This window comes from Bos indicus, chromosome 10 (assembly GCF_029378745.1).
Source record: "Bos indicus isolate NIAB-ARS_2022 breed Sahiwal x Tharparkar chromosome 10, NIAB-ARS_B.indTharparkar_mat_pri_1.0, whole genome shotgun sequence".
In the NCBI taxonomy this organism is placed as follows: Eukaryota; Metazoa; Chordata; class Mammalia; order Artiodactyla; family Bovidae; genus Bos; species Bos indicus.
In genome coordinates, this window is record NC_091769.1 from 21,691,611 (window position 1) to 21,708,607 (window position 16,997).

The following is a 16,997-nucleotide window of genomic DNA, read 5'->3' on the forward strand; positions in this document are numbered from 1 at the left end:
GCCTTTTCTCACTCCCTGGTTGGGTGGGTGGGGGTGTTTGTGGGGGGCTGGGGGTGGGCAGTGAGGCTGCAGAAGTAGTGAACCCCTGGGATGAGCCCTGCCCCACCTCCTCTCTACTCTGGACTTTTTCTCCTTATCAAAAAAGTGATAAGGCCTTTCTCCCTGATAACTGGCCGTGCTCCTTACTCAGGCAGGGCTCTTTCTCTTGTAGCCCGTTTCCTGTCTCTGCACATGGGAACCACCACTTATCTGGGATCACTCGCTTACGATGTCACAGACCCACACTCATCTCCACACGTGGAGGTGCCCTTCTTATGTCTGAGTCAATCAAACACTTGAACCCTGGGCAAAAACTGCCCTTCCTCCTGTGTTCCTCCAGGAGAAACCTGGCCTAAGGATCCTTGACCTAGAGTTATCATTCCCGAGTCCTGCACCTCCTCACCTGAGGCTGAGGGGAGGGTGAAGGATGAAGGATTGCATAGAGGCCACCAGCCAGATTCCCAGACCCCAGCTCAAAGGCTTGTTCTCCTGTACTGGGCATCTTTCTGCAGCAACCCCCCTCATTTCCTTCCCTCCCCTACTGCTTTCCTTCCTGGGGCTCCCTCAGCTTTCCTGCCTTCTCCCCCATCATCCCCTGAAAGCCAGAGCCTACTGGGGCTCCTCTGTCTGGCCCAGCTCCTGCCTGGAGGAATTCTTAGCCTTACGTGCACAGTCGGGGCTCAGGACTGGGCCAGAGGCTGGGAGGAGGGGGTCCAAAAGGGAGAAGAGATGCTGTTCATCTTGGGACTGGAAACAGTAGGAGTAGGACAAAGAAAGAAGGTTCAGGAAGCTTCCTTCCAGTCCCATCTCCTAGGTTGACCATGCCTTCCCCTCCGCTTGGCCTGGGGAGGGGGGCAGGGTGGCATCCCTCCTGGAGTTGTCAGCCTGCATCGCCAAGTCAGGGCTCACAGGGGAGCAGCAGCAAGCAGACAGGAGGGGCGGGAGAGGACACGCTAACCCAGTAGTTCCCCCTGGCACAGCCATCTCCCTCTCTTCTTCATGCCCAGAGGGAGCTACAGGAAGGAGAGGCTGGGGAGAAGGCAAAGGGACGGCAGGAGAAGTCTGGCAGCAGCCACGACAGGCCCAGAAGCCAGAGCGCACTGGTTGGGATTGCGGGGTACCGATGACTCAGGCCTTGGTAAGAAAGAACCCCTCAGAGGGGGCTCAACAGGGGATGCTTCTTGGGCTCAGCCCTCCAGGCCCTTGGGCTCCTCCAAGTTCCTTCTTCCCTGGCCAGCAGAAAGGCGCCCGGCCCAGCTGCTCTCTCCCCCACATCACTCCCCGGCCGCAGGAAGAGGCCCTGGGAGAGAAGCTGTGCCGAAGGAGCACAGCCCTGGAGTGGATGGCCTGGATCCCAGCCTCATCTCTGGACTGACCGCGTCACCTCGGGCAAGTCACACATCTCTGAACCTGTTTCGTCTTCTGTCAAGTGAGGATCACATTAACCTTAAACAGTTAATCATGAAAACTGCGTTCAGGAAAGGAGTCATCATCAGAGTCATTAGGGTCAGGTGGGGGGTGGTGGCAGAGGAGGAAAGCAGTAGTGGGAGCCCATCACTTACCCCCAGATGTTCATGCTGCACTGTCCCTGTCCCTTCCAGCCTGGGTCCCCAGGGCTACCATCCCCCCCTCACTCCCCTCCCACTGCTCCCCCATCCAGGTGAGAAAGTGGCAAAGACTCTGAAGCTGAGCTGAGGACTAAAATGAGAGGAAGAAGAGAGACTGGGGATAGGATGGAGGAAAGCAGAAAGGAAGACGGCAAGAAAATCTGGCGTGCAGCTGGTGCGCAGTATTTGCTGAAAGACGGACTCTGTGCTGAGAAGGAGGCTAGATCAATCTATTGGGTGCCAACAGGAACAAGTCGGACAGAGAGTTCAATAGCTTGGGGAAGAGAAAGGGGTAGAAACTTGGAACAAATGAAGCCAGCAACCCAGGAGAGCAGGACCCCGATGCTGGGAGTCTGCTTCCCCTGCGGCCCCATCTCCCACCCTGGGCTGAGCCCCCCAGATCCTGCTGCTGCTCACAGCCTCTCTGTGGGCACCTTCAAGTCCCCAGGTGCCAGCCCCACAGATGGTTCTCTGCCTTCGCCAGCTCTGTCGGGGGTGGCCTCCTCCTCCCATTCCTTCTCTGGCCCTGGAAGCTTCTGCAGTTCCGAGTACAGCACCCAGGCATCATGGCGGGACACATACTCCCATCCACTCTCCCGCACGTGGAAGAGGTCCACGGAACCCCCAGAGTAGGCATCGCGGCGGGTAGCATGGGCCACAGCACGGCGGGCCAGGGCGTAGGCTTCCTGGGTGCTCATGTCGTAGCGGTAGCCGCGATCTAGCACTCCATAGGCGTAGGGAGACCCAGAGCCCACCGAAAAGATGTTCCCCTGCAGGCAGGTGCCATCGCTATAGACATAGAAGAGGGCAGGGCCAGAGCGGTCCCAGCCACACAGGGCCGTGGCCACGCACAGATCCAGCCCCCTGTAGCGCGACATCATGACTGATAAAAGTTTGGCAGCGCCGGCCACGCTGGGCAGCTGCCCCTCCCTCAGTGCCCGCAGTCGCAGCTCCCGCTGCAGCACCCGGTACCACGTGACACAGTCAGCCGAGGTGCCAGAGGTGGTGCCCAGGAGATGCTGGTGCACAGGGATGACCTTGCGTGAGGCTGGACACTCCACGTAGTTGCCACAGGAGGACCGCGTGTCGGCCGCAGCGATGACTCCATGACGGAAGCGGAAGGCCAGGGTGGTGGTACCATGTGCCAGCCTGGGGCCGTGGGTCTGCAGGAAGGCTTGAGGGTCCCAGCCTCGGGGCACAGCCCAGCTGCCAGCCTGAGGCAGGTGAGGGGACGTTTCCTGGGTGTCGGGGGCCTGCCACTTGCACACATCTTGCAGAGCCATCCCTGGGGTCCAGCGAAGGTTGGAAGGAGCAAGGCAGGGATCTGTGAGCTGGGTTGGGTGGAGGAAGAGAGATGGTAAGGAGAAGCCAGGCTGCAGCCAGACCATACAGGAAGGTGTGTGATCTGTGGCTTCTCCTAAAACCCAAACCAGGCTTTGGGACTGGCTGATGGAGCAGTGCCCTCCCCCTCGGAGGACTGCTCGGGTGGGGGCAGGATGAGGCCAGTGGAGTCTTCAGCGCTGGGGAGACGCTGCCATGACACACCTGAGCGTCACCGGAGGAGTCACCTGTCTGTCATCCTGCAGGCACCTGGAGTTGGGTGGGGGCTGGGTAACTGCAAAGGACAGGGGGCACCAGTGGAAGAAGCAGAGCTGGGTTCCTCTTGTTTTTCCTGTGGGGGGCACTGGGCACAGAGATAAATGAAGCCCTGTCCCTGCCCTGAAAGGGCCCCCAGCCTAGGGAAAGGTAAAGACTAGTCAGTGTAATGGCATAGTCAGACTAGGTTCCCTGGGATGCCAGGCTTTCACTGCTATGGCCTGAGTTCGGTCCCTGGTCACAGAGCTGAGATCCCACAAGTCACAGGACATGGCCCCAAACCAAAACAAAACAGAATAGATTGCCATGGATCCCCTGTGGCAGGAGTCCCTGATGCTGGGTTCACTCTTCAGGGGCATGGGGTCAGGGAGCAATGACACTGAGCTTACTGGTTCACCTCATGATCAACGTGGGGAAAACGAAAGGGACTGGGACAAAGACAACAGAAAGAAGAGCAAGAGAGCCTTGTACGGGGCGCCCAGACACCTTCAGAATGACAGAGCACCGTGGGCCAGGTCAAGGGGAACTAAAACCTGGAGGTCGTCTTCTCTGCTTTGGGTGTGATCATGAACTTCCATCTGCATACAGTCTGGCACACCTGACGGCTCTCTGGCAGGACAGCTTCTCTGACTGGTGCTAAAGTTCTGAGGAAGTAGCTGAAAGGATCTATTGGTCTCCTTTCTGCCCAACAGTTCACAATGGCAAGAGATTGGTTTGCAGTTTCAAGGCAGGAGAAACAACTGACTTTGATACCATCATACTGAGTCCAAGTCTTAGACCAACGAGGGGTGGAGACTGACAGCTGGCCCTTCAGAAAGAGAAACTAGATTGGGGCGGAGTGACAAGCTACATCTACTTCTGGAACCATATGGAGTACATTTTTCTAAATATTACAGCTCCCCTTCTAACCTCATCCTCCAAGCTGATATGATTTCCTAAGGTATCACTCAAATCCCATGTCTCCTCTACTAAGAGAGCTTAAAGGGCTGTAAGATCAAATCCACCCCAGGTTGGCATTTAAGGCCCACTGTGACCCAATCCTAATCCATCCACCACAACCTCTTTTCATGTTATTCCCAGCACATCTCCCACCTCCCCTTCATCTTTTTGAATCTTATCCTCCCAAGTCTGGCTTACGTATCACCCATTCTGAAAACCCTCCCCAGGTAGGGGCCGAGAGAGAAGAGGCTCTGAATTTGAGAAGCAATGGGATCTAAGTGGTATTTAAGGAAATGAATCCAGACAAAGAATGAATCCTTGACAAAGCCTTCCTTGACCCCCAAACTCACCCCAAGCTATACTGACCACCTTTCTCACCTGTGAAGTATAGCACTTCTCATTGTTTTCTTCTCTAACACCTGCTTTACTGAGATATAATTTATTTGTTTTTGTTTGCACTGGGTCTTCATTGCTGCACGTGGGCTTTCTCTAGTTGTGGCCGGTGGTGGCTTCTCTTTGTCGCAGAGCATGGACTCCAGGGCACACAGACTTCAGTAGCTGTGGCACGTGGGCTCAGCAGTTGCAGCTCTTGGGCTCCAGAGTGTGGCACTCAGTAGCTACCCCACGGCATATGGGATCCTCCCGGACCAGGACTCGAACCTTTGTCCCCTGCTTTGGCAGGCAGACAATCACTGGACCACCAGGGAAACCCTACTGAGATATAATTGACATATAACATTATTTAAGTTTAGTGTGTACAGTATGATGATTTGATACTTCTGTGTATGTGTCTCTGTATGTATCACAAAACATTTACTGCAATATGGATAGTTAACAAATCCTTCACCTCACATAATTGTCATTTTTGTTGTTATGGTAAGAACATTTAAGACCTACTCTCAGCAACTTTCAAGGATACAAAAGAATATTGTTAACTGTAGTTACTGTGCTGTACATTTGATTTCCAGAACTTATCCCTCTTATAACTGGAAGTTTGTACACTTTTGACCAACATCTTCCCATTTTCATCAACTCCAAGCCTCTGACAACCACCAATCTACTGTTTCTAAGAGTTTGGCTTTGTTAGATCCTACATATAAGTAAGCTCATATGTTATTTGTCTTTCTCTGCCTGACTTCTTTCACTTAGCATAATGCCTTCAAGTTTCATCCATCTCATCACAAATGGCAGGATCTCATTCTTTTTTATGGCTGAATAATATTCTACCACATATATAACACTTTATGCGTTCATACATTGATGATGGATATTGTTTTCATGTACTGGTAATTGTGAATAATGTAAACATTGAATTGCAGCTATCTCTATGAGATAGTGATTTCATTTCCTTTGGATAAGTACACAGACATGAGATTACTAGATCATATGGTAGGTCTATTTTTAATTTTTGGGGGGGTGGGGGTGGGGACTCCATACTATTCTCCATGGTATGTATCAGTTTATATTCCCACTCATTGCAGCACTGATCATTTGTATCTCTCCTCTTTGAGGTCTCCCTGAATGGGACCTTGGAGCAGAGAACTAATATAAGGTAAAATGGGAACAGATTCTGGAAGGCTTTAAATGTCATACTGAGGAGCTGAACCTTACAGACCATTATTAGGGAGGTAAAGATCAAGAAGATGTTTTAAGAAAGTCAACCTGGTACTGTGTAGAATTAATTAGAAACATAGTTTGGGCCCAGAAAAATTAGGAGAATGTTTCAGTAATTCAGGATTGAGAAGATAAGAAGCCAAAGGCAATATCAATTGCAATGAAGAAGAATGTGAGCAGCACTGTGAAGGGAGAATGAACAGGACTTGGCATCTATTGGATGTGGAGGAAAGGAACAGGAGCTGTCAAGTATGAGCCAGGGCGTCAAGCCTCTGTGACTAGAAGAACAATATTGTCATTCTTTCACATGTTCATTTGAAAAACATGTATTAAGCAAATAGTGGGCACAGAGAAATACCTGTCTTTACAGATTTTTTTTTTCCTTGCCACACAGCTTGGCTTGTGGGATCTTAGCTCTCTGACCAGGGATCAAACCCAGGGCCCTGGCAGTGAAAGCACCAAGACCTAACCACTGGATCACCAGGGAATTCCAGAGAAATACCTGTCTTTAAAAACTCACAATCCAGTGGGAGATAAATGTATATTTATAACCAGGTTAAAATATAAAAATGCTTTAAGAAAAGTACAGACACCATTAGTAGCAGAGGGAAAGAACCACTGAGAGAAGTCAGAAGGAGGATTAGTTGCAATGCAGGAGTGACTGCAAAATATTATGTGCTCAATAAACAGAGGCACTCTGCACTTTCCACACCATCCAAGTGTGAGACCCACATAAAGATCTTCTGCTTCATTACATTCTGATGGTTGGGTTTGGAAAGAGTTGCCGAATTTCAGCATTAAAAATACAACATATGCAGAGTCTGCTGGGAAGAGGAGGGGCTGAGTTGGGCATCAGAGGAATGAGGAATTTAGATATTGATGGATGTTGCTGCTGGAATCCAACAAGGAAGACTAGACACTGACTTCATAGAAACGTAAAGCAGGAGGCAACAGTTCATACATTTGCCCACTTCTTTGCTTCTTATAGTTCCCAAAAGGGTTGAAAAATGAAGGTGGGTGGAGAGAGGGAGAGACAATGAAATACAGCACGTTCTTGAATAAGGGCTTGTCTTAGCAAGATTAAGTCAGGAAACCTCTTGGTACATCTTTATGGAGCCTCAACTCTCCTCCAGGCTCTGAAATGGTAAATTACTATTGACTCAGTTATTCAGGAGCTGAATTGCGAATCCAGTCTGTGAATTAACTGGGCCCTTTGCTTTTCCTTCTTTATTCTTCTATCTGCCTTTTGGGCAATTCATTACTTACTAGAATTTCCACCAGGGGGTGGGAGTGAAGACAATACTGAATCTTAAAAATCGGTTGCTGTTAGAGAACCTGGCTATTGTGGCGATTGATGCTATCAAAAAACCAGAAGTATAGCACTCATGTTTGTTGCGCTTTCTAGCTCAAACTACTGCGGTTTTAGTAACTTCATAGGAAAATGGCCTCAGAGTAGATCATTATTTTACCCAGTATTAGAGAGTGCCCTTGAACAAAATGTCAACTTCAGTCTCATTAACAGACTGCTGAAAAGGTATAGATGTTAATTGTTGCTTGGACACCGGGCGGGGCGGGGCCGATTTACTACTACCGGTTTAGAACAGATTTTCATCCAGTCACGCCCTTCTCAAAGATGGCCGGCCCCACTTCCCTCCCTCATCCTGACGTTTGCGTTTGCTTCCTATGAATTTGAGGTTAATCTAATCCTGTGTTGGTTACGTGGCCAAAGTCAAGATGTCAGCCACACCCCTTTATAATTTAAGGGGAGTGAAGCCATTTATTTTTTCCCTCCTTGGTGAAAATAATTACCCGCATCTGGCTCTTGTGTTTGGAGGCGTGGTTGCCAGGACTTAAAATGGCTCCTCCCTGGGATAGATTTAATAGGGAGTGAAGCTGTGACGGCGAGGCGTTGCCCGGTCGTTCTTTGCTAGGCGTTCTGGCAAGCAGTTCCCTTGCCCTTACTAGACATGGCGCTGGCCAGCGTGTTGGAGAGGCCGCTATCGGTGAACCGGCGCGGGTTTTTTGGACTCGGGGGTCGTGCGGATCTGCTGGACCTGGGTCCAGGCAGTCCCAGCGATGGGCTGAGCCTGGCCGCGCCCAGCTGGGGTGTCCCAGAGGAGCCAAGAATTGAAATACTTCATGGAACCACCACCCTGGCCTTCAAGGTGCAGACACAGCCGCCGTGCCGGGCTGAATCCCGCCCGCCCGCGCCCTTCCCAGCCTCCCAGCGGGTCCAGAACCCGCCGTGGCCGCGGCCGCGAAGCCCAGGCGGAGGCTCGGGCCTCTTGCCCCGACCCCGGCAGTTTCGCTGTCTCATTGTCCCGGGAGGCCTCGGTTCTCGCTCTGGCGGGAGCGGGGTGGCGGTGGGGCTGGGGAATAGTGGGGGTAAGTGGGAGAAGGATTTCGAGGCTGTTTAGATTGATTCCCAGGCGACCCCAGGCTGCTCCTGTCCAGGAAAGAGGCGGCCGAAACGACAGTGAACTCTGGCAGAGGGAAGGCTGTTGTGACCGCCCAAGGTTTTGGAAACAGTGGCCCGGATAGGTCAGGGTAACTGAAAAGTTATGGCTTGAGGAGTAAAGTTGGTGGGAGGAAGCACTCTTAATAGGAGCCAGACAATTGGGATTCCTGGCCTAGCTTTGTAATAACTGGCTCTGTTGTCTTGGGTAAGTCATTCGATCTCATTGAGCCTGTTTCCTCAGCCAGCAAGTGAAGGTAATCTCACCTCAAGCTATTGATGTGAAGCTCCAGTGACATATAAGTGGGAAAATATGTTGTGAAGTATAAAACAGCAGCGACAGAGATGTTCTGGGGTTGTATCGATTCACAAAGAAATGTCAAGGTGATGTTTTTGTGGTCTGATGTGGCCCCTGGCTTGTGTTTTCTCTAATCTTAACAGTTTCGCCATGGAGTCATTGTTGCAGCAGATTCCCGGGCCACAGCCGGTGCCTACATCGCCTCCCAGACAGTGAAGAAGGTGATAGAGATCAACCCCTACTTGCTGGGCACCATGGCTGGGGGTGCAGCGGATTGCAGCTTCTGGGAGAGGCTGTTGGCTCGGCAATGTCGAATCTATGAGCTTCGAAACAAGGAACGCATCTCCGTAGCAGCTGCCTCCAAGCTGCTTGCCAACATGGTGTATCAGTATAAAGGCATGGGGCTGTCCATGGGCACCATGATCTGTGGCTGGGATAAGAGGGGCCCTGGTAAGTTTCGCTGCAACCGTGTGATTCTTGGGCTGCCATTACAGAGAGGTTGCATGAACAGATGAATCAAAGAGCATATGTCAGTGCTAAGGATGTGTTGATTAGTTCTCAGTCCTTCCTTCTCTTTGTTCAAGGAGGAGATGTAGTGTAGGAAAGGGCACAGAGGTAGATTAGCTGTGTCATTGATCATCCATGTGACTTAGGGCAGGTTATTTTCTCAGCCTGTTTCATCATCTTATATAGGTTCCATGAGGCAATACATGTCAAATATATCTAGTCTCTCCTGTAAAATGATAAGACATGCAAAGAGTTGTATTTAAGAATTGAGTAATAGACATAAAAACTCTAATCAGTGCAATTTGATAGAAATAATGTGAGCTAGATATAAAGAAAATAAATTAAAAAATGTGAGCTACACATGTAACATGTAATTTTACTTTTTTCTAATGGATATATTTTAAAAGCTTAAAGAAATGAGTGAAATTAATTTTAACAATTGTTTTAATCCATAATAACAAAAATACCATTTTGAGGTGTGTCGTCCTCATTTCAGGGGCTCAACAGCCACATATGGCTGGTGGCTACCATATTGGACAACAAAACCAAGTAACTACTCAAAAGTTAGTCATTTCTCTTCCCTTTTTCCCTGTAGAGAGTCTTTGGCCTAGAAGGGGCCCTTTGGGCCCATCTCCTTTCCTTGCTTGATATAATCACCTTGGTCCTGTTGTCTCTGAAAAGAATTCCTTAACCTATTTTTCTTCCTAGTATATAAAATCCTTGCCAGGAAATTCAGACTTGTATCTGATAGCAGTCCCTCTTCTGCCAATTTTGAATGTCCCTTTAGTCAAGCTGGTATACGGCTAGTCACATTCTGTGTAATTTTCCCCTTTGGTGCTTGAAAATAGTTAATCTTTCCTCCTGTTGTTTTTGCTTCATTCATTTACCCACTTGTTTTTTTTTTTTTTCCTAAACTTGTGGCTTGTGGGATCTTAGTTCCCTGACCAGGGATTGAACCTGTGCCCTCTGCAGTGAAAGTGCAGAGGCCTAACCATTGGACTGCCGGGGAATTCCCTCATTTACCTTTCTAAATGCCTAGTTTTTCTCTGTCGATCAACTGTAGAATACCCACCACTTTTTCATTTGCTTTGGAGAATATTAGTTCGCCCCTTAATAGAGGATGGATGAGGAGAGACTTAAAAGTGCCTGTGAGAGAGGAGCTCAGTTTGTTACTTTGGAAATTGAGACATTTCTCTTTGAAAAGTGTGAAAGAACAGTTCCATACCTCTTGTGCGGTCTAGGGATACATTTTGGAAATGTTGTTTTGAACCGTTAGCTCTTGGATTGGTCCCAGGTGGTGGAAAACAGTGTAAAAGAGTACAAAAACTGGCCAGCAAGGAAAACCCAGGAAACCAGAGCTTAACCTAAATTGTACTGTCTCAGAGAAGCCTTCCTGACAAGTTGTCCCATTCAGGATGAGTCAGCCCCTGGCCTCAAGCAGACTGAGAAGGGATCCCAGATTACTTCATGGGAGGCTGAATGAGATGAATACCACTTTAAAGAGAACCAGTAAAATGCTGAAAGAATTTAAGGAGGTAGGAAGAATTGCTTCTGATGGGAGAAGCTGGGGAGGGCTTCATAGGTAGGTCTCATTTTCCTGGATTTGAAAAAAAACATAATGAACAAAAGAGAAGGAAGAAGCATGAGGTCTTGCCAGGAGTAACTGGAAGTCTGGTTTAATTGGAGCTAAAGACGTGTGAAGCAGAGTAGTGAGCCAGAGAGCCAGAAAGGGAAATTGGAACCAGATGGTGCACTGGCTTGGCAAGGTAGTGGCAGTGGGCCTGGGAGGGGCTCCATGTTACAACCATCGGAACCTGGAAACTGATAAGGGGCGTACTTTTCAACCTGGCTTGTATCGTGATCACCTGAAGAACTTAAGAATCTAGCTCTGTGCTTGTCCCCCACCCAGACCAATTAAAAAAGAATACCTGTGTTAAGTCCTTGGCATCTTTTTAAAAATACCTGGAGTTCCCTGGCAGTCCAGTGGTTAGGACTTGGCGCTTTCACTGCCAGGGGCCCAGGTTCAGTCCCTGGTTGGAGAACTAAGGTGCTGGGAGCTGCATGCCCTGGCCAAAAAAAAAAAGACTTCCTTAGATGATGTTGATGTATAGTTAGTGTTGAGACCCACTGAAATAGGAAAAATGTTAGTGATACATTGACAAAATTTGAAAATACAGAAGGAAGTGGATGGGTGGGGCAGAAGAGGGATGAGTTGGGCCCATAAGGGAGAACCACTGGAAGTATTTGAGGACAGGAAATTTAAATATGAATTTGGTGACAAAGGCATCCAGCTGGAGAGGTCCAGGGGGCAGATCGAAGTGATAAAAATTTTATTAAATCTGTGTCTAACTTTTTGTTATACCAGAGGTTGGCTAACTTTTTCATAAAGGATCAAATGTAAGTAAATATTCTAGGTTTGCAGGCTCTGTAATCTTTGTCTCAACTACATAGCTTGGTTTTAGCATAAAAGCAGTCCTAGACAATATATACACAAATGGTTGGTGTGTTCCAAAAAAAACTATAAAAATAGGCAGTTGGGGGAATTCCCTCGTGGTCCAGTGGGTAGGATTGTGTGCTTTCACTGCCCAGAGGTCCTGGGTTTGGGGAGCTAAGATCTGCAAGCTGCACAATGTGGCCAGAAAAAAGAAAATAAATTTTTTTTAATTAAAAAAAGGTGGTTGGCCTGGCCAACTGTTTAGTCTATACCAGCACTGTCCAATAGAAATATAATGTGAGCCATACATGTAATCTTAAATGTTGTAGCCATGGTTTTAAAATTGAAAAGGAAAAGTAATTTTAATAATATATTTTATTTAACCTGGTATATCCAAAAGACTATCACTCCAGCATGTGGTAGGTACTAGCTTCGTTTCAAGTGTTGAATCCCATGTGGCTAGTGGCTACCATGTTGGACCGTGGAGGTGCTTTACAATATGACTTAGAATTCTAGGCTTTATTCTCTTCCTGTGTGATAGAAGAGATAGCATACTTGTCCAGATAATATTCCCAGATAGTCTGAACTCTGGAGGGTTAGGATTGTCTCAAACATTATCTCCCACAGTGACTAAAGTTCTGTGCTTGAAACCGAAGTCATTTGAATGACTTTTTTGGTTGTACAGAGAAGACAGACAAGGCAGTAACTGTAATGTGAGGTGAGATGGAGTGGAATGTGTAGAATCCTGAAGTCTTCATATTTAATTTTATTTCTTCACTTTTTTTTTAAGCGATTTTATAGAAGTGCTATTTTCTTGAATTTCTGTTGGTCTCCCTGGGTTTCAAGAGGAAAGGAGAACTGTTGCCTTTAAAGAGGAATTAGATGTCCGAAGAGGTGCTCATTGTTTCCTTACTGGCTTCATCTCTCTTTCTAGGCCTCTACTACGTGGACAGTGAAGGAAACCGGATCTCAGGGGCCACCTTCTCTGTAGGTTCTGGCTCTGTATATGCTTACGGGGTCATGGATCGGGGTTACTCCTATGACCTGGAGGTGGAGGAGGCCTATGATCTGGCCCGTCGAGCCATCTACCAAGCCACCTACAGAGATGCCTACTCAGGAGGTTCCGTCAGCCTCTACCATGTCAGGGAGGATGGCTGGATCCGGGTCTCCAGTGACAATGTCGCTGATCTACATGACAAGTATAGTGGATCTACCCACTGAAGGAAGATGAATGTGGCTGCTTGCATTTCTTGGGGTGACTGTTGTTGGTAATAGGGGTACAGTTCCCCATCCTCTAGTGGAGGGGTCCCCAATTGTATCGATCACATTTTTTTTAAATCTCTGATGCATTGACCTCCATGTGTTACCAGCTGTTAATGAGCTACTGCAGAGGTAATTATTGGTTTTACTTTGTTGAATGTTAACATGACACTACTCGACCTCAGCCTGTGTTGCGTCTTTTCTCCACACTGTCCCTCCTCCAAGCACTTTACAGTCAAATGGGCTGGGACAGTGGGAGGGAAGGGACTGTAATTACAGGAAACAGTGGTGTGAAGACATTGTCTAGTGAATACATTAACATCCCCAGTCATGAAGCTAATAACAAAGGAGAGGGAGAGAGGCAGGGAGGAGGGAGAGACTTCTTGATTCCGTTTGCAAAGAGATGAAAAGTTGATGAGGTGGAAAGATGCACAGGGCTGTACCAGGCAGAGCTGCTGAGGAAAAAGCTTTCCCCCTGTGCTGGGGGAGGGGAGGCTGATGCCACATGCAGAGCAGAGAGGTGAGGAGGGTAAGCCAGTTGGGAAAGGAAGGCTTTGACCCTGGGAAAAGAGAGGACAGAGAGGTGTGTGTGAAAGCATAGTGACCACCATCCTGGTGATGCCTGTCCTTCTGGCCCTGCGATGTGTGTTTGTGGGAGACAGAGGGAAAAGATCGTGGACCTCTAGCCTCCTGGGCAGGAAACAGCACAAAATCGTTCTTGGAGCCTGTAGGTGCGGAAGAGTCCCTGCTAAGAGCAGAGAGATGGCTGATTTGTCACCCCTAGCACTTAGGGGCTTTCCAGGCTGTGATGGCAGCAGATGGCAAGGCCTTCTGTTAAGGAGAAGACAGGAGAGATGCAGGAGGTTGATGGGAGAAACCGTTAGAGAATGAAGAGGGTGTAAATGCTGCTTTATATGAGTTGGCAAGAAGCAAGAAAGTGGTTGGTGAGGGTGACGGTGGAGTGTCCTCTTTTGAGGCCAGGGGGCTGGGAGGGGTCACTCAGAGATACGCGAGCTATAAAGCCTGTTCTCCCCTGCACTGCAGCCACCTTCCCCTCCTGCACCTTCCCTGCTGCTCAGCCTCGCGCGGTCTCTGAAGTCTCCTTATTGATTGATGAGGGCTGTCGGCCAGGAACTGATCGAGGCTTGTTAATTGCATTTGTCAAATGCAGGGAAATTGGGAATTAGTGAGACCAGAGAAGGGAGTTTGGAAAACAAATGGCTCTCTTGCCTGAGGAGATTCATTTTGCTGAAAAGTACCTCCAGAGCCCCTGGAGCCAGGAGCTGCCAGTGTGGAGCAGGACCTGCTCTACAGGCAGAGCATGCAGGAGCCACACTACAGCTCCCTCTGCGTCGCAGTCCAGAGAGGCCCAGACACAGCTGTCTTCCTCTCACTTAGGACAGTGCTTTGCAGACCTTTTACAAAATTAGAACTCTTTTTAAAATGAACTCTTAGGAGAAAATCCCAGCCCCTGAACAAAATCAAGTCAGATTGAAGTAGAGTTGAAGGGTCCAGTGCCTCAGCCATTGAGCTTTCCCCTCCAGCCACTTCTCACACCCTGCTCTCCCCACGCACACATACTCCCTGGCACTTCTTGGTACCCTAGTGAAAGTGAAAGTCGCTCAGTCATGTCTGACTCTGCGACTCCATGGATTGTCCATGGAATTCTCCAGGCCAGAATACTGGAGTGGGTAGCCTTTCCCTTCTCCAGGGGAATCTTCCCAGCTCAGGGATCGAACCTGGTCTCCCGCATTTCGGGCAGATTCTTCACCAGCTGAGCCACAAGGGAAGCCCCTTGGTAACCTAAGAAGCATAATTTGAAAATAACTGCCCTGGGAAGTAACCTGGAAGGTGAAAAGAGTTGAAGATTGGAAATCCACCCTGACCCCAGAGAGCAATGACTCCCTGGGCTCTTAGCCCATGAAAGAAAATTGAGTCTGGAGAGAAGAGAGTCTTGAAGTAGGGCTGCCCTTGTCCTGTTGCTATTCCACACCTGACCAGTGGTCTCTGTTCAATTTAACACATATTCTGCACTGCCAGAGTCCTGTTGAGGCAAGAAACATATCCTAGAGTCCTGTATTCTAGCATATCCTTGTTTCTCTGCCTTCCTGGATTTTGGATAGAAAAGACTGGCTTCATGGAAGAGATCAATTTGTGGTAGGTTTTCTGGAAAGAGCAGAGCAGAGGTAGAGCAAAGCTGCAAGTCTCTAGACCCAGTGACACCCATTCTATGATGGCAATTTCTTGCTGCTATGACTGGTAGGGAGCTGGCTTTGCAGTGGTCTGAGCCTCTGCTTGCATGGGGATGATGGATGCTGCACAGCATTGGAGAGATGCTGTTGAGTGGAGTGTACCAGTTCAGGGACTCCCATCAGATTCATTTCCCAGTGCAGTCCTCTTGACAAAGGATGATGGAAAAGAAATTGCCTTAAATAGGGGGAAGATTAATTTCTCTCAGCAGTTCCCAGGCGTCCAAGGGCCAGGGCTTTTTAAGTGATGTCTGACAATTTCTCCTTCCACAGATAGCTTAGTAACACCAAAATCTGACTCCTCAGGGTAGGTGATGGGACTAATCTGATTAAATAGGGAGCAAAACACTCTTAGAGGCCCCACGCTTTCTCTTGCTGGCAGGGAATGCTGTGGGGTTGAAGACAGATGTGGCTTATAGCATCACCATACCAGGCAAGGGAGGGCTGCAGGGAGCAGCAGTGCCCTGTGGGGTGAGTAGAATGTTCAAGAGGGACGGTGAGAAGGTAAGCGAGGACATGGCAGGGAGGGAGGGAGGGCGTAGTTAAAGCAAATCAGGGACTGAAGCATAATAGTTACTGAGTGTTCCCTCTTTAGGCAAAACCAGAAGGTCAGTGTCTCTTGATATCCTCCTCAGCTAGCAAATGAGAAAACTGTCAAAGTCATTTGGGGAGTGGAAAGTTACATCCTTTGAGGGGAAATAAAACAACTGATTTATTCTGGTCCACGAGTTCTACGTGGTCTGTCAGGGGAGAGAAGCACGAGGTGGGATGGAAGGGTCAGGTGAGAAAAGGGAGGGAATCTGGGGGGGCAACCCCCCAGAAGGAGCATCGTGGGGTCAGTGGCAGTTTACATGCATGTATCTAATTTGCTGAGTAGAGTCAAGTATTTCATTCTTGTTGGTTTTAATTGTTTTGTTAAGAGCCCTTCCCACCAGGGTTCTAACAGATTAGATGCTTGAAAACTGACCAGTAGCAGTGACCTCAAGACAGGATTAAGAGTTTTATGATTTAAAACATATGTATATTGCAACTAAGCATCTCTGCTGTTTGGGGGATTTCTTTTTTTGTTTTTTAAATTCTAGTTTCCCTTTAGGAAGTCAGATCATATTGGGAAAGCTTTAATTATAGCGGGCAAGATTAGAGAGCAAACCTTCATCAGAACTGCCCTGATCAGCAGCTGCTGGCACCTCCTGCCTGACCCAGGCCACCCCCCACCCCCCAGCAGCCAACTGTCCACATCTCTGCAGCACACCTCAGGCCTGGCCTCAGAGCCAAGTTCTGGCTTCTTGGGGCTATGCCCCACTGAAGCATTTCAATAAAAACCATTTCTAAAATGTCCCATTCGCAGTTGTTAATGGGTCAGGCAGAAGAAATTCTACCCACGTCAGCTTCTTGGGTTTATTTAACCCAACTCGTTTCTCCCTGAAGCTCTGCCTCTGAGTTAGGGGCCAAGCCTGACTTGGTGCTTAACCCTTTATAATCCAGACTTAGCTGTCATCAACCATGAAGATCCAAACCAGTTTATTTAAAAGGAAATAAGGCAATGTCAGTTCAACCTCTTCTGATGCTTCCGCTCCTCCCCCTCCACCCCATCCTCTCAGACTGCCCCTTCTTTCTGTTCTTCCTTTGCTTGATTTCATGTTTTCTCTCTGCTCCCACTGTATAAAAATTCCCTTCTTCTCAGAATTTAAATAAAAACGAATCCATCAATAAACCAAATGCTGCTGATGGACTTTAATATAACAAGAAAAGGTTATCGCTAGCTTCAGGGTACCCAAAAAGCTGGTATTACAGAGGGAAGCACAGATGGAATGTGAGAGAGCGAGCTAGAAAAAAACTAGACAAATGAGAGACAGAAACAGAAAAGCGACTCCTGGACAGCAAGAAGGAGATTGAGCAAAGCGGAGATGGGGACTGGGACGTGGCAGAGAAGATGGATGGAGACATTGATGGGCAGAGCCGAACTGTGAATGGGGGGGTCAGGGAGTGGGAAGGGAGC

At 48.5% G+C, this 16,997-nt stretch overlaps 2 protein-coding genes across 2 annotated transcripts; one reads left to right on the top strand and one right to left on the bottom strand.

Annotated features, from left to right (window-relative positions):
- Positions 1-1,871: 1,871 nt before the first annotated feature.
- On the bottom strand, positions 1,872-2,974 carry PSMB11 (proteasome subunit beta 11). The gene has a single exon (XM_019967970.2). It carries the CDS (start codon positions 2,927-2,929, stop codon positions 2,060-2,062), a length of 870 nt encoding a protein of 289 aa, XP_019823529.2. The 5' UTR covers positions 2,930-2,974; the 3' UTR covers positions 1,872-2,059.
- A 4,688-nt stretch (positions 2,975-7,662) lies between these two features.
- On the top strand, positions 7,663-12,933 carry PSMB5 (proteasome 20S subunit beta 5). The gene is made up of 3 exons (XM_070797114.1): positions 7,663-7,960; positions 8,692-8,998; positions 12,424-12,933. Exons 1-3 carry the CDS (start codon positions 7,763-7,765, stop codon positions 12,708-12,710), a joined length of 792 nt encoding a protein of 263 aa, XP_070653215.1. The 5' UTR covers positions 7,663-7,762; the 3' UTR covers positions 12,711-12,933.
- Positions 12,934-16,997: the final 4,064 nt, after the last annotated feature.

Bases quoted from the DNA above. Each gene is read 5' to 3' on its own strand.
- PSMB11 (XM_019967970.2), bottom strand. From the start codon at position 2,929: ATGGCTCTGCAAGATGTGTGCAAGTGGCAGGCCCCCGACACCCAGGAA.
- PSMB5 (XM_070797114.1), top strand. From the start codon at position 7,763: ATGGCGCTGGCCAGCGTGTTGGAGAGGCCGCTATCGGTGAACCGGCGC. The intron at 7,961-8,691 runs GTGCAGACACAG...TAATCTTAACAG, and splicing joins CCACCACCCTGGCCTTCAAG to TTTCGCCATGGAGTCATTGT. The intron at 8,999-12,423 runs GTAAGTTTCGCT...CTCTCTTTCTAG, and splicing joins CTGGGATAAGAGGGGCCCTG to GCCTCTACTACGTGGACAGT.